Here is a 13,879-nt window from a genome sequence, read left to right as displayed (position 1 = left end):
TGTTTTAGGAAAAGCAGGATGTTTCAACTGACCTTCACTGATTGAGCAAGGTGACATAAGCAGGGTCAATGTCCTCTGACCTTGTTCTCCTACCAGAACATTTTTCTCCTCCCTGGGTTCTATGTTCTTTCTGGGTTCTGCCCGTCTCAGTGTGTTCTCCATCTTCCTCTTGTAGTCTACAGGATCCCTGGAGGGTCTGAAGATCCACAAATCCTTCCACATTTGACTCTTGGGTCCACCTGAAGTACCCGGTTTGTAAATGAACCGGGTTCCTTCAGCTGGAGTGGCCTGCTTTAGCTCCGCCCCTTTCAGGACCTGGAACCTTACCTGCTATGTTACCTTGACTGTCCTTCAACAGGCTGTGGTTCCTCTCTTGCAGAAGACCAGACCTGGGCAGGAATTCAAATGGAAGTTTCTGGAAGGATCTTTGCACCCCCCCCAAGCAACCCCCCACCCCCCAACACCTTTAGAGACCAGAAGAGAAGAAGTCAGGGCCACTCTCTCAGGACCTTTAATGGTGGACTTCTTCTCCAGGCAGCAGACTGTTAGTTGGCAGCACAAATTAAAAGGCAATAAATTAGCATGAGGAGCAGGTTCTGGAGGTGGAACCCGGGTTCTGATGAAGACCAGTGACCTACAGCAGGAGGGAGTCTGCAGACGACCCCTCCTGGCCCGGGCTTCCTAGAACATCTACTCCTCCTCTGGGTTCCAGGACCTGCAGTTCCAGCATAAATATCTGAGGCAACACGGGCACAGAGCGAGACGAGGCGTGGGGTTTCCATGGCAACGGCGCTGCGACGGAGGCGGTTGATTGACACACGGACATCTTCAAAAATACAAAGCATCTTCATTTCAGAACACCAAGGAGGCCCTTCCTTCTTAGTGAAGTCCATGATGGAGGTCCAACCTCTGGATCACAGAGTCTTCAGCCCAGGAGGGCGGAGCTTCAGAGAGGAGGACCGTCCCATTGGGCAGTAAACACAGGAAGTGTGGGGGGGGTCTTGCAGAGAGAGACGGTTCCCGGGGTCTCTCCACCTTCTACAATCCTACGGAGGTCCTTCAACGTCCAAGGCCCCGGTTCTTTGTGGCTCAAAGGGAGAACCGGCCTTCGGCTCAGGTCCCCTCCTGCGGCGGCCTCAGTTGTTATGGCAACAGGAGTAGAAGTACGAGTCCTTCTTCTGGCTCAGGTTGACGCCGGTTTCTTCTGCAGAGACAGAAACACCAGGACTCTTCACACGGAGGTCCAACCACAGCAGACAGCTGGTGCACAGGTCAACCAGCACACCTGGAGGAGGAATGTCTCCATGGCAACACAGGGACTCACCTGTCATGAATTCAAAGGCTGAATTGCTGTAGTCCTCAGCGACCTTCTGGAAGAGCTCGTCTGCAAACAGCAGACAGGAGTTAGACACACACACACACACACACACACACATCCTTCATCACTGAGCCCTCTACAGGCTTCACGCTCCCGGTCACGTGACAAGAGGCTCTGCTGGGAGAGCGTGTCCAGATAGTCCTTTGGGGGTTTTCCATTTCTTCACTTGGACCATCAGGCTGACATGCTCTTTATCTTCAAGGACATTTTTAGCACCAGGCCTTCAGACTTCTCTTTCCTCCAAGTTTCTCAATTTCTCCACGGTCCGAGTTTAGACTTGCTGAACGATATGTTCTCGCAGTAGCAGGATGGACTCACCAACGTTGCTCCCAGTTTTACTGGAGGTCTCAAAATACTGCGCCCCAATTTCTGCAATGATAGACAAGATGTTTGTAAACATCTGATGAAGGTCAAAGGCTCCATAACCTCAAGGCAGAACTTCCTTCACCTTCAGCGAAGTCCTGGGCGTCGTGGACGTCGATGTGCCTCAGGCTACGGTCGCCTTCGATCAGATCGCTCTTCGTTCCACACAAGTAGATCTTACAGTTCTGAGGGAGACAAGCAGCGGTGAGAGACAGGTCGGTCCAGGACCAGGTCCGGACCTGGAACCCGACCCACTGGTCTTTGCAGTGGAGAAGACCCTCACCTCCTCGTAGTTCTGCAGCTCGCTGACCCAGAAGCGAGCTCTCTGGAAGCTGCTGAGGTCAGTCAGATCTGAAAGTCCAACAGAACACACCTTCAGACCGGTGAAACATCTGGTTCATGTTCCTCAGACACACGACCTGGTCCACACCGACAAAGGCAGGGCAAAGGTGACCAGAGGCCTGGTCCATGTGAACACCACCACCGCTGGTTCTGGTCCACTCAGTCCAGAGTGTGTGGGTTCCTGAGACGGCTTCAGCCTGAGGAGGCGCGGAACCTTCAAGATGAAGGGATCAAGGAACGCCGGCACGCAACCATCGAAAAAAAACACAGAAGTCGGAACACGTTTCCTAAGCGGAGAACCTGAAGGCCACGTGAAGAACATGCTTTGAACATCAAGAGCGAATGAATACGATGTGGACAAGCTTCTCAATGTTCTTTGATGGACGTCGCCATCCTGTATCAGCCTGTTTGCTGCCTTCCTATGTTCTCCTGCTGACTCTGTGGAACCTTCAGAGGCTGAAGAAGTCCTCTGAGAGGAGCTCCAAAGAACTTCAGGTTCTTCCATCACGCTGAGGTTCTAGATCAAATAAGACGACCCTGAATCTCAGAATGTTCTGCAACCAGGCTGAGATCGTTATGCAACCCAACTGAAAGGGCAGGAGGTGCTGCAGGTGGGAGAATTAATCTGGATCAGGGGTGTGTTTGTGAGGAGATGCTGGAGTTGAGCGATCAGCACACCGTGAAGCAGGTGGTTCAACAGACACAGAACTTCGACCACATCCTGCTGAGGTTCTCCAACCGAAAGAACCCTCCTGACTCACTGTAGCAGACGATGGCGGCGCGAGCTCCTCGGTAGTAGATCCTGGTCAGGGCTTCATAGCGCTCGGACCCAGCGGTGTCCTGTAGAAACGGGACAGAACATTCAGACCAACTTCTGGAATTCACACGTGTCTCAGATCCAACCGTCGTGTGACCGAGCCACCCAAACATCTGGATCTGCTCCTCACTCCATCTTCTCCACTTCTAATCGTGTTCTAACTCCGTGTCGGCTTTGCTGGTTGGTCCAATTAGTCAGGCCATTAAAGAAACTTGTCAAGCATGAGGGTAGGCCTCAAGCAAATCATCTGAAGGTCCGTGTTCTTCTATGTAGAACACGAGGTTCCTTCACAGCTCCATGTCCCCAGACTTACCCAGATGCCCAGGGTGATGACTTTGCCCCCCACCTGGACGGCTTTGGCCACAAAGGAGGCTCCGATGGTCTGCGGAGAACATGAGAACCTCGTCTGAGAACGTCCACGGATGTTCTCCTGTTCTCCTACCTATGGGCTGGAGTCAAAGATCCAGCCCATAACCTTCTGACCGGTACTGTAACTATGGCAACAACACCGTGGCTACACCTTAACCATGACCAGAATACCACCGGGGGCGGGGGCTCCAGACTCACGTTCTGATAGGTTCCAGCCAGGAAGCGGTGGTGGACACACCTCTCCACCAGGCTGGTCTTGCCGACGCTCTCCTTCCCCAGCATCACCACCTTGACGTCCACGCGCATGGCACTCATGTTGGCAAGGGGAAGTTCAACCACAGGAAGCTGTGGACAAACACAGGGTGACAACATGTCCTCCATGACTCAACCCCTCTCCCAGGAACCTGGAGACCTTCCAGAGCAGGAGATGACAACACTGGGGGGAAGTGGTGAAACATCCCTTTGAGGGACATACAATTCTGGAATGTCCTACTTCTTCTTGAAGTCCAACAGACACCTCAGGAGGTCCAAATATGGGTCTGACCTTTGACCCCGCTGGGACTAGCATTAATCTCTGGCTATTTGGGCAAAGGGTTGTCGGTTAAATTCCCTTTCCTCCGGGTTTTACAAACAGGAAACGCCGGGTACCTGATCACCGGCAGGCCCTGCCGGTTCGTTCCGTCCATATATGGTCGCGTCGGTTCCCCGAAACCGAGCGGGGTCCCCCGACGCCGCGGACGTTAGCCGACCGTTAGCGCGCTAGCACCGACGACCCGGGCGGGGAGCTCACTCACCGGCGGGGAACCGGACTGGACGGCCGCCCTCCGGAAGCCGGTCCGCGGAGCCGGGTCAGACCATGGCGGCCCCGCCGGGCCGGGGTTCTCCGCTGCGGCGGCGGTCCGGACTGCGCAACGGACGGAACGCGGAGCGGCTCCGAGGAGGAGCGGGGGAGGAAGAGGAGAGGAGAGGAGGTGAAAGAGGAGAGCGGGAGGAGAGCTGGAGGTCCGGGCTGCCGCGGCGGACACGACCCGCAGTAGGAGCCGACGGAAACCGTCAGCCCGAGCTTTGTTTGTGAAAGCGGAACCTCCGGGCCCGGGGGGGTTCCCGCCGCCGGAAGGGTCCGATTTGACTGGGGCTCAAACGGGAAGTGACGTCATTGTAAACAGGAAGCTAGGCAAGCATCTAAAAATGGTACAGAAAACTTATTCCATGGACGCCAAACCGAAAAATAATATTTTAAATAAATTTCATAAGGTATCGATTGTCACGCTGCGAACTATGTATCTGACTCTACCCATAACCCCCAAGGCGAAAGAGAACCACTTCAAAATTAAGAATGACATCTACCCACCTAAAGAATTATTGAGGGTATGCTTTAATATTGAAGATAATATTTGTACATTTTGTGAAGACAACATTGAAACCGAAGACCATAAATTTTTCTTATGCAAAAAAATACAGGAATTTTGGGCTAAAACTCAAAATTGAATTAAAGACAAATTTCCATTGACACCAGTTTCTTCCTCAAGAGATGATGTAACATTCGGTTTACTTTTAAGCAACAAAACAGATGTACTCTGTGTAAATGTTGTTTTTAGGCCTGGCCAAGTTCTTCATACATAAACACAGAATGCAAAAGTGTTCCCCAAATTTTACATTCTTTATGAACGATTTTGAATTATATAAAAAATCCTTAAAACTTATGGAAAAATCCAAAATCCAAAAAATATACGGTTTGATGTCTGAGATTCCTTGTGAACCACCAAGTTAAAGACATATTATATCCCCCTTGCAATTATTTTATGTTATTTTTTTTAATTTATCTATTTACTTGTCTTCCTTTATTTCTTTTTCATCTAGCATTAAACATGTCTCACAAACCTTTAATACTGTTAACTCGTACAACTAAGTGATTACATACAGAATGAATGTCCAAATATCCTTAGATTCTTCACCCCCAGTTGATTCATTGACATTCGATTCTACCTTGCCATGATTGTTTGTATATCTGTTTATACTATTTATGTTCGATTAAAAAAAAGCATCTAAAAATGGCGGCCGGGGAAAAAATAAACACTCGTGAGAATCTTGGTCCGTCCGTCCGCCCCTTTGTGTATAAGAGTAAGAATAAGAACAACTTTATTTATCCCGTGGGAAATTGTTGTGCCAGAGTTTTAGTAAAACATAACAATAATAAATAATAGTCGGAAGGAGGGAGAATAAGAAATACAAATAAAACTATAGTGTCAAAGTCAAGGCTATAAGTGTTTTAAGGTCTTAAAAAGTACAAAGATTTGAATGTATGTGTGTGTGTATATGTGTGCGTGTGTGTGTGTGTGTGTGTGTGTGTGTGTGTGTGTGTGTGTGTGTGTTGAACATGCTGAAGTGTTTGTTCCAGAAAGGGGGTGCAGCTCCTCCGTCTCTCCTTCCTCCCATCCCCCTTCCTTCGTCCCCTCTTTTCTCCCTTCCTTGCGCCTTTCATCCTTCCCTACGTCCAGCCTTCCTTTCTCCCCTTCTTCATTCCTTCCTTCCTTCCTCCCTCCCTCCCTCTCTCCTCCTCCCCCTCCTTCCCTGCCTCCTTCCCTCCATCCCTCCGTCTGAACCCGCGGCTTCCTGCTCGGCCGCAGGTAGCGACGCGCGATTGGCTGATTCCGGGCCGCCGCCCCCTGATTGGTCCGGTGATCCCGCCCCGTCGCATCTCATCTCACGCAGACCAACATGGCGGAGGCGGAGGACGGCGGTTTGGGCTCCCGGATCCTGCAGGAAATCTTAACGTCACCGGTGAACCTGACGCTGCTCAGCTTGTGCCTTTTCCTGCTTTACAAGATCGTACGCGGGGACGCGCCGGCGAAACCGGCGGAGCCGGCGGAGGCGCCGCTGCCTCGGATGCGGCGCAGGGACTTCACCCCGGAGCAGCTCCGGCCCTACGACGGCGTCCGAGATCCGCGCATCCTGATGGCCGTCAACGGCAAGGTGTTCGACGTCACCCGCGGCAGGAAGTTTTACGGTCCAGGTGAGCGGTCGTTTCTTTTCCCCCCTCCCCCCCCCCTTCAGGTGGCGGTTGGTCCCGAGTGACGTCAGAAAGTCGTGGACCCGGACCTGATGACGTCACGTCGCCCCGAGCAGACGGACGTGTTTTTTTTCCTGGAATTCCAGTTTCACAACAGCGGAGCCTTGAGAGCACAGATCGTGTGTGTGTGAGGAGGAGGTCCCACTCCCCGGACGCTCTGCAGAAAGGAGCTGGAACCGCCTAAGGCTTCCTTTAGCAGTGTTTCCCAAACTTTTGCCATCAACGGCATATGTTTTTTATGAGAAAAATGACACAGCGCACCACAAAATATACACATGTTAAATCACTACCCGTTGCCGTGTTGTGGAAGAGCATTTCATTGTTCTGGCTGTCACTGCACGTACCAAGACACATTGATTGAGTTGAATGAATAATGTTTGGACCAATCAGTTGAAAGTAGGGATTTTTCCACAGCACATCTGATGATCTCTCAATGTGCCACTTCATTCTAAGTGGGCTAAGGAACCTGTGGGCCTGTCCTAAGTGATAACAATAAAAACTGCTGCAGCTCAACTGCACTTTGCTACTCTTCCAAAGTTCTCGTCTGGTCCTGGGGAGTTTTAGTTGGAGGTGTTTTCCCTGTAGGTTGGAGGTCTGAGGAGAAGCTAAGCTACAGCCTGGAGATCCACTGCTGAGTGAGCACAAGGCCTCCGCTGCGGACCTTTAGACTCTTTTTCCACCCCGTGTCTGCAGGACCTTGAACCGGCTGCACCTCCAGTCCAATCTGTGTGTGTTTGTGTGCGCATGCAGATCGGTGTCTACCATCACACTCACCTCTGAACGCTCTCATCAGAAACAACCAGCTGGATTTTTCCTCACGAACTGATTACCTGTCAGCCCAAGCCACAATCTGCAGAATGTGAGAAGGTTGAGTCTATCTGTGGAGGTTCTCTGTGGTTCTTGGACGTGGATGTGGGAGGGTTCAGAAGGAGTGATTTTTAACACCTTGAATCCCACACAGAGTGAGAGCTCATCTTTCTATCACTACTGCGATTGTAACCTCTGACCCCGAAGGCTGCCTCTGGGGTGGACCTTGGTCCGGTTTTCCTGTTCACCACTGCAGGACAGCGGGCTTGTCTGAACCTCTCTTCAAACCACGGGACGGTGGAAGGAGAAGTTGTTCTGCTCCAAAGGTCTGATTGCGGGCCAGGGTTTGGTCTTAGTGGACGAGGTCCTGGTTCAGAGGAGGTTCTGGTGGTCCACAGTTGCAATTGGACCGACTTGCTGATTTATAATGGGCTGTTCCAGTTAACACTAACCCAGATGTTTCAGAAATGACATTTTGAAGTGAAGACATTAGTTTACGCTTCGTCGTACATTCGGCCCACGTTCCCCAAATCTCTGAAGACCTCCTCCTCCTTCTGCAGGGAGACTGGAGGAGTTTAGTTGAAGCTCTCCTGTCAGATATCTTCTTCTGAGACCTCCCATGTCCTCCTGGGGTTTAGTCTACTGTCACGACACCTCCCATGTCAGATTGACATATTCACATCCTCGCCATGACACCAGAACTTGCTGCTGTGAAATTTCCATCCCATTTCAGAGCAGCGAAGGACCACAGGTCCTCCTGCCCTGGAACCCTCTGACAGATTCTGGAGAAACGTGCGTGGGGTTACATGTACTTACACTGCTGTGTGTGTGTGTGTGTTGCAGAGGGCCCGTACGGAGTATTTGGTGGACGGGATGCGTCCAGAGGTCTGGCCACCTTCTGCCTGGAGAAGGAGGCCCTGAAGGATGAACACGACGACCTTTCGGATCTGACCGCCGTGCAGCAGGAGAGCCTCTCCGAGTGGGAGTCCCAGTTCACCTGTCAGTCCTCCTCCACCTTCTCGCTCACCTGGCACCATTCACTCCTGGTCCTGCTTGACAGTTAGATGTTCTGTAGACTGTCCGCAGGAGACCTGGGGCAGCATCTTCTCAAACACGGCGGGTCCCCGGCCAGCATTCCGAACATCTGCGAGGTTCTACTGTGAACCCTCAGGACGTAATTAGGTTACAAAAATATTTGAGAAGTAGTACTTCACATGGATTGAGGTGCTGTCCTGAAGCCTCCTGACAAGTCAGCCTTGGGCTCTAGGTTCCTGGGAGTGATGGTGTTAGATGAAGTGATTCCTCCTCCACTTCTGACCTGAAGGCCCCGAGTCTCAGCCTCTTCTCCTGGAGGGGTGGGAGGCTCCGGTCTTGGAGAAGCATCCCTAACGTGTTTTTTGTGGTTCTCCACCAGTTAAGTACGACCTCGTGGGGCGTCTGCTGAGGCCGGGGGAGGAGCCGGCCGAGTACACCGACGACGACGAGGCCAAGGAGAAGAAGACGGACTAGGACGAGAGACCACACCCTGATGATCCTTTTGACGGCTTTGGGTTCTGGACCAGCAGGGACCGGGACTTCTCCACGGTCCCGCCACCTCCTAATGCTCCCGAGAAGATGAGCTGCTCACATTCCTTCCCTCAGGGTGCGGCTGGCTGTGGGTGCAGCCCATCTCCTCCCAGATCCTTTGCAACCTGTCCTCCAGGTGGAGTGGACCCAACCCTTGGAGACCAACCTTTTTGACACCTCTGAAACTTGCAGACCACCCTGAGGTTCCACCCACAAACACGTCCAACCTTTCTCCAGCAGTGACTCCTGCTCCTCCACACGCCCCAGGATCTCCCCTCAGACTTCTGGAATTCAAGGCGTCTCCAAAGCTGCTTTCCCGAAAGTGACGTGGCTGACAAGTGTTCAAGCTCCAGATGTTCCTCCCGCAGAGAAGGAGAAGCGATTTCGGCTCCTGTTGGTTAACATCTCCTTTCTCCGCTTCGCTGAAGAAATAAAGTTGTCTCTTATATTTCCTTGTGGCCTTGTAGATCCACCTCAGTAATCATTGAAATCATTATGCAAACATGGAGCGGGTCATGGAGCCATGTTCTCTACTCAGTGTATATCTTCTCAAGGAACCTTAGAGTTCTCATTTAACCTTGGAAATATTTTAAAGTAATAAATACAAGTCAGAAAATGAGAAGCGTCCAGTGTGCTCCTTCCTGTCCAGACCAGGGCAAGCCCCAGGAGGCTGAAGGCCTCTCAAAGGATCTGACCCAGGGTTCTCCTCCATGTGGGTCTGACGGAGAGGTCTAAGGAAACCTGCAAGAATCAGGAAGCAGCTGCATCTGACTTCCTGCTGTGGACCACCACCAGCATTCCTGACCCTTAAGCCTGAAGTACTCCTTCCAAACACTCGGCAGTTGGAGCTTGAGACTACCAGAAACACCTAGTTTGGAAAACAATACTTAAAATAAATCTTCAAATCTTTGCACTTAAGACCTTAAAACACTTTATAGCCTTGACTTTGAGGCTTTATAGTTTTATTTGTACTTCTTATCCCCCCCCCTTTTTTTTTTTTTTTTTACTGTTGATACAATTTCCTACTATTATCTATAATTGTTATGTTTTACTTGAAACTCTGGCACAACAATTTCCTTCGGCATAAATAAAGTTGTTCCTATTCTAAATAAACCATACAAACGTTTGTTCTGGAAAATATTTAATGTTTAAAACGTTAATTATTACAGTTACCTCCCAAGCCCGAATATACGAAAAATTTACGACAAAATAAAAGATAGTGTCAGAAGTGGGATTCGAACCCACGCCTCCATTCGGAGACCAGAATGCCCGTTTATGCGGAAGGATTTTATCCTTGAGTCTGGCGCCTTAGACCACTCGGCCATCCTGACACGGTGCTGAAAAGAGTTACCGCCAATTATTTATAGAAAATAAAAAAACTTTCTTAATTATTCTTTAGGGGGGGTTCTGTTGTTGTTGGAAAAAACGTTGTTCTCTATAGTATTTCATCTGTAAAATGATCTTAATTTATACAAAAATCGCATTTCCTCCTGTTCCACTCCTCCGCCGCGCAGCTGCGGCGGAGCACGTAGCCTCTGGCTGCGTCATTTCCGCCGTGCTTACGTCACTGCCGCCATATTGCTCTTCCGTCGTTCAAGGGTATCAGAGAACATCAGGCGATTCGACATGTACCGGTTCGCCAGAGCAGCTGTGAACGTTACTGGTAAGCAGAACCGAGCCCGGGTAAGTCCGCCGCGGCTCGCCGGCCGCCCGGCTACCGCCCTCCTCCGGGCCGCCGGTGTAGAAGTGGCGGCGGGATGCGAGCAGGCTAATCTCGCAGTGAGTCGTCCGCGGGCAGGGTGAACGGGGGTCAGAGCTGTTTCTATTGGATTGTAAATTGTTAGCCTTGGCGCTCATTTAACTGTATATCAGAATATTATTCCGGCATTGTTCTAAACTTTGATATCCGTGTTTTAACATCCTGCAGACCCGCTCCTCTCCCGGAATCCCGGCTAACCCTATTTCCAAACTAGCTTGTGGCTAACCCTAGTTCCAGACTAGCTTGGGGCTAACCTTAGCTTCGGACTTTAGTGTCAAGAGTGACCGTTGGTCCTCTCAATAATAAACCCTGGATTGATTATTGATTAAACGGGAGTAAAGCCTTCGTGGGTTCAAAGAGGCGAGGGGTAGGAAGGTGGCATGGAGGCCGGACCAGGAAGTGAGTTATAGAAGTTCCAAGTCAAGTGTTCATTGCGCTCATTTCTGTCTGGAGACTTTGACAGAATTACCCAGGAGCGTGTCCGTGTGATGGAGATGGTACCTGCAGGGTCACAGCAAAAACCTGCAAGGTCCGACTGAGGACTCTGCAGGGGTCCCAGTGACAACCTGCAGGGTGACAGTGAAGCTCCTGACAACATTGACTGAGTCTATATTAACACAAGATAAACTTTATTGATCCCCATAGAGGAAATTCCTTTGTCAAAGCAACATAACAGTTCTAATGTCCAAATAAATATGAGTATAAATATAATAGAAAGACAGAAGAAAGGAGATAGCGTTACAAAAAAAATCCACAAATAAATTGACAGCAGATAAATAGACAGCAGACAACAACAGGGATGACAATGGGCAACATCAAGGAACAGTGAGGGTACAAAATACACAACTAGAGGTAAACAACAACATAAATAGAGTGACAAAAATAAATAGCAATGAATGTAATAATTAAAATAAAATAGGATGTGTGTGGGCTGGGAGAAACAAGGATAAGAGAGACAGTAGAGTCAGGACATGACGTGAATGGGTGAGGTAGTCAATGGGGAAGTGTACTGAAATTATGGAAGCAGCACAGGTGCGCTCAGGCCAGTCAGAGTTGTGTGCCGTCCAGACTGGTGTTGTACAGTCTGATATCCGTGGGCACAAAGGAGCGTCTGAAGCTTTGGGTTCTGCACCGGGGTGGGATGAACCGTTGGCTGAACGACCTGCACATCAGCCACAGCTCATCGTGCAGGCGGCAGGAAGGATTATCCAGGATAGCTCCCAGTTTGTCCTTCACCCTCCCCACTGCCACAGATTGAAGATGGTCCAGGTTCAGTGCCATCACCGAGCGGGCTTTCCTCTCAATCTTATTGAGCCTACTGACCTCACCAGTCCTGGCACCACCCCACTGGCACACTGTACCGAAGAAGAGTGCGCTGGCTACCATAGACTGGTAGAAGATCATGAGGACCTCAGTCTCCTCAGGACAGACACCAAAATTCCTCAGTCTCCTCAGAGACTTTAAAGAGCACTCTCAGCTTCTGTCCCACACGTCATTGTTTCTGGTATCTTCTGCAGCCTCCTCTTCAAACCACTGCTCAACTGTGAATGTGTTGATTTGTGTTTCCTTCATTGCACACAGGTGACTTTGAATACTTGAAGCCTTTTGGATTATAATTGTGTGCCCACCACTCACAGCGTAAACCTGTCTGCAGGTCAGGCGGTGCGGCAGGTGAGGCATGGCTCCACCATTCCCCGGGAATTCCACGTCAAGTACGGCACGGGTCTAATGGTCGGCGGTGCCGCCTTCTGCACGGCCGTGTGGTCATACGTAAGTCCAATGATCCTTGAGACTCCACTCTGGATCTCCCAGTGAAGGTCTGAATGAATGAGATAAGGCTTCTGTACCTACCAAGTACCTGCCGAACCTCTCCTTCACACACTTGCGGCAAAGGAGTGTGTCACTGAATGTGCTGCTCAGTTCTGCAATGATGTTCTGCTTGGGGTGGAGAAGTTATCCATCAGAGCCCATAGCTCTGCTGTGATTGTCCCACCACTGAGCCTGGCTCCAAGGACAGAGCTGGCCTTCTTCAGAAGGTCGTCCCGTCTCCTACTGTAAGCTTCTTACAGGCTGCTACTCTAGCAGATCACTCCAAAGAAAGACTTCAAGCGAAGGACATCAGAGTAGAACTGGAGTACCGTAGTACTGTAGTACTACATGTACTTGTGTGTACTGAGATCCACCAATGGGCCTCATGAGACTGGTCCTTATTCTTGGATGTCACAGACACATCGCATACTGTTATTTGTTTTGAGATTTGGCTCATAAAGTACATACATCTGCATGATGACTGTGATTATTTTACCAAGTTATATGTGAAAGATAAAGTCAAGAGTTTTAAATGTTTGGAGGCAGGTAATCTGTCAGCCGTCTGACATATGGAGGCGGGGAATATGTCAGCCGTAATGTGATTGTTCTCTTACTATACCCTCCAAAAACAATGGCAGAGCCGCTAAAACCTCTTGTCTGCTCAGGTCCTGACTCAGACGGGCATCACCTGGAACCTGTCCCCTGTGGGGAAGCTGAAACCCCAGGAGTGGAGGGAGGCGGAGGAGGAGTGACCACGCCTGTTGGATGTCCGCTGACTATGAATCCCTTGTGTTCAGACCCTGGTTCCTCAGACTGCTGCTGTCCAAATAAATGATGACTGTCAGTCTGTCTTCAGACCTCAATTCTGTCGAGGGGTTCCCTGCTCACATGTCCTGTCTAATAACGCATTCAACATTTTGATTAGGATTTAAATCAAACCAATGAGATCAGCAGAAACCCTCTGATTGGATGTCTTCTGTCCTGTGAATTGTCCAGTGAGCTGCATCAGACACAATCATCTTTCACTCCCTTTCAGTTGAAGGCAAGTTCTCCTTTTCTTGGTTTCCTGCTTATGGTGGAGCCACAAGGTCCAGGAAATGTAGAAATGCGTCAGTGAAGCAATAACAAGTGTTAATTAAAACCCTTTGCAACCAGAGGAGCATGGAGTAGAACCATCACTCAGATGTTCAGGAGCTTCTGCACACTGAAATGAAGTTTGCTTTCCACTGGAGTTGCAATGTGAAACTCGCAGGATCTGGTGCTGCTGGACCTTCTCAGAGGGCAGTGGGAAGAACAGTTTACATCTCAGCCATCCTCACCACCTCCTGCAGCCACTTCATACCTGAGGCCTTGGATCTGCCAAACTTGCTGTAAATACAGCAGGTCAAGAGGGTCGGGGGAGACAGCTCTGCTAACCTTAGCCGGCGCAGGAGGTGCCCATTTCACCAGTTCGCATGAAGGGGCTAAGGTGAATGAAAGCGTGTGAGTGTGCGTGCACTGCTATGGGACTCACTCATGCAGGACCTCAGTGTGATGCTTTCACTTTCGGACCGAGCTGGTGTCCAAGGATCCTCCATATTCCTCCATCTGGAATAACGG

At 50.2% G+C, this 13,879-nt stretch overlaps 3 protein-coding genes and 1 non-coding gene across 4 annotated transcripts; 2 read left to right on the top strand and 2 right to left on the bottom strand.

Moving 5' to 3' along the window:
• Window positions 1–495: 495 nt before the first annotated feature.
• rab24 (RAB24, member RAS oncogene family) lies at window positions 496–4,324 on the bottom strand. Its single transcript, XM_086160326.1, has 9 exons — window positions 4,064–4,324; window positions 3,468–3,614; window positions 3,214–3,282; window positions 2,845–2,923; window positions 2,025–2,092; window positions 1,827–1,926; window positions 1,697–1,747; window positions 1,325–1,384; window positions 496–1,204 (listed from the first exon to the last, which is right to left on the bottom strand). Exons 2-9 carry the CDS (start codon window positions 3,582–3,584, stop codon window positions 1,137–1,139), a joined length of 612 nt encoding a protein of 203 aa, XP_086016452.1. The 5' UTR covers window positions 3,585–3,614; window positions 4,064–4,324; the 3' UTR covers window positions 496–1,136.
• Window positions 4,325–5,959: 1,635 nt separating this feature from the next.
• pgrmc1 (progesterone receptor membrane component 1) lies at window positions 5,960–9,329 on the top strand. The gene is made up of 3 exons (XM_086161022.1): window positions 5,960–6,282; window positions 7,990–8,145; window positions 8,561–9,329. The coding sequence occupies exons 1-3, from the start codon at window positions 5,988–5,990 to the stop codon at window positions 8,653–8,655; spliced, it is 546 nt and encodes a 181-aa protein (XP_086017148.1). The 5' UTR covers window positions 5,960–5,987; the 3' UTR covers window positions 8,656–9,329.
• Window positions 9,330–9,932: 603 nt separating this feature from the next.
• On the bottom strand, window positions 9,933–10,043 carry trnal-caa (transfer RNA leucine (anticodon CAA)). The gene is made up of 2 exons: window positions 10,006–10,043; window positions 9,933–9,978 (listed from the first exon to the last, which is right to left on the bottom strand). It is a non-coding gene; the product is annotated as a tRNA-Leu (tRNA).
• Window positions 10,044–10,268: 225 nt separating this feature from the next.
• Window positions 10,269–13,121, top strand: cox7b (cytochrome c oxidase subunit 7B). Its single transcript, XM_086161021.1, has 3 exons — window positions 10,269–10,375; window positions 12,126–12,241; window positions 12,946–13,121. The coding sequence occupies exons 1-3, from the start codon at window positions 10,339–10,341 to the stop codon at window positions 13,030–13,032; spliced, it is 240 nt and encodes a 79-aa protein (XP_086017147.1). The 5' UTR covers window positions 10,269–10,338; the 3' UTR covers window positions 13,033–13,121.
• The last annotated feature ends 758 nt before the right edge of the window (window positions 13,122–13,879 follow it).

The sequence above is a fragment of the Fistularia commersonii genome, chromosome 15, assembly GCF_037954325.1.
Source record: "Fistularia commersonii isolate RoL2024-O1a breed Wild chromosome 15, RoL_Fcom_v1.0, whole genome shotgun sequence".
Taxonomy (NCBI): Eukaryota; Metazoa; Chordata; class Actinopteri; order Syngnathiformes; family Fistulariidae; genus Fistularia; species Fistularia commersonii.
Note: the sequence above shows the minus strand (reverse complement) of the source record. Positions and strands in the feature narration are given on the sequence as shown.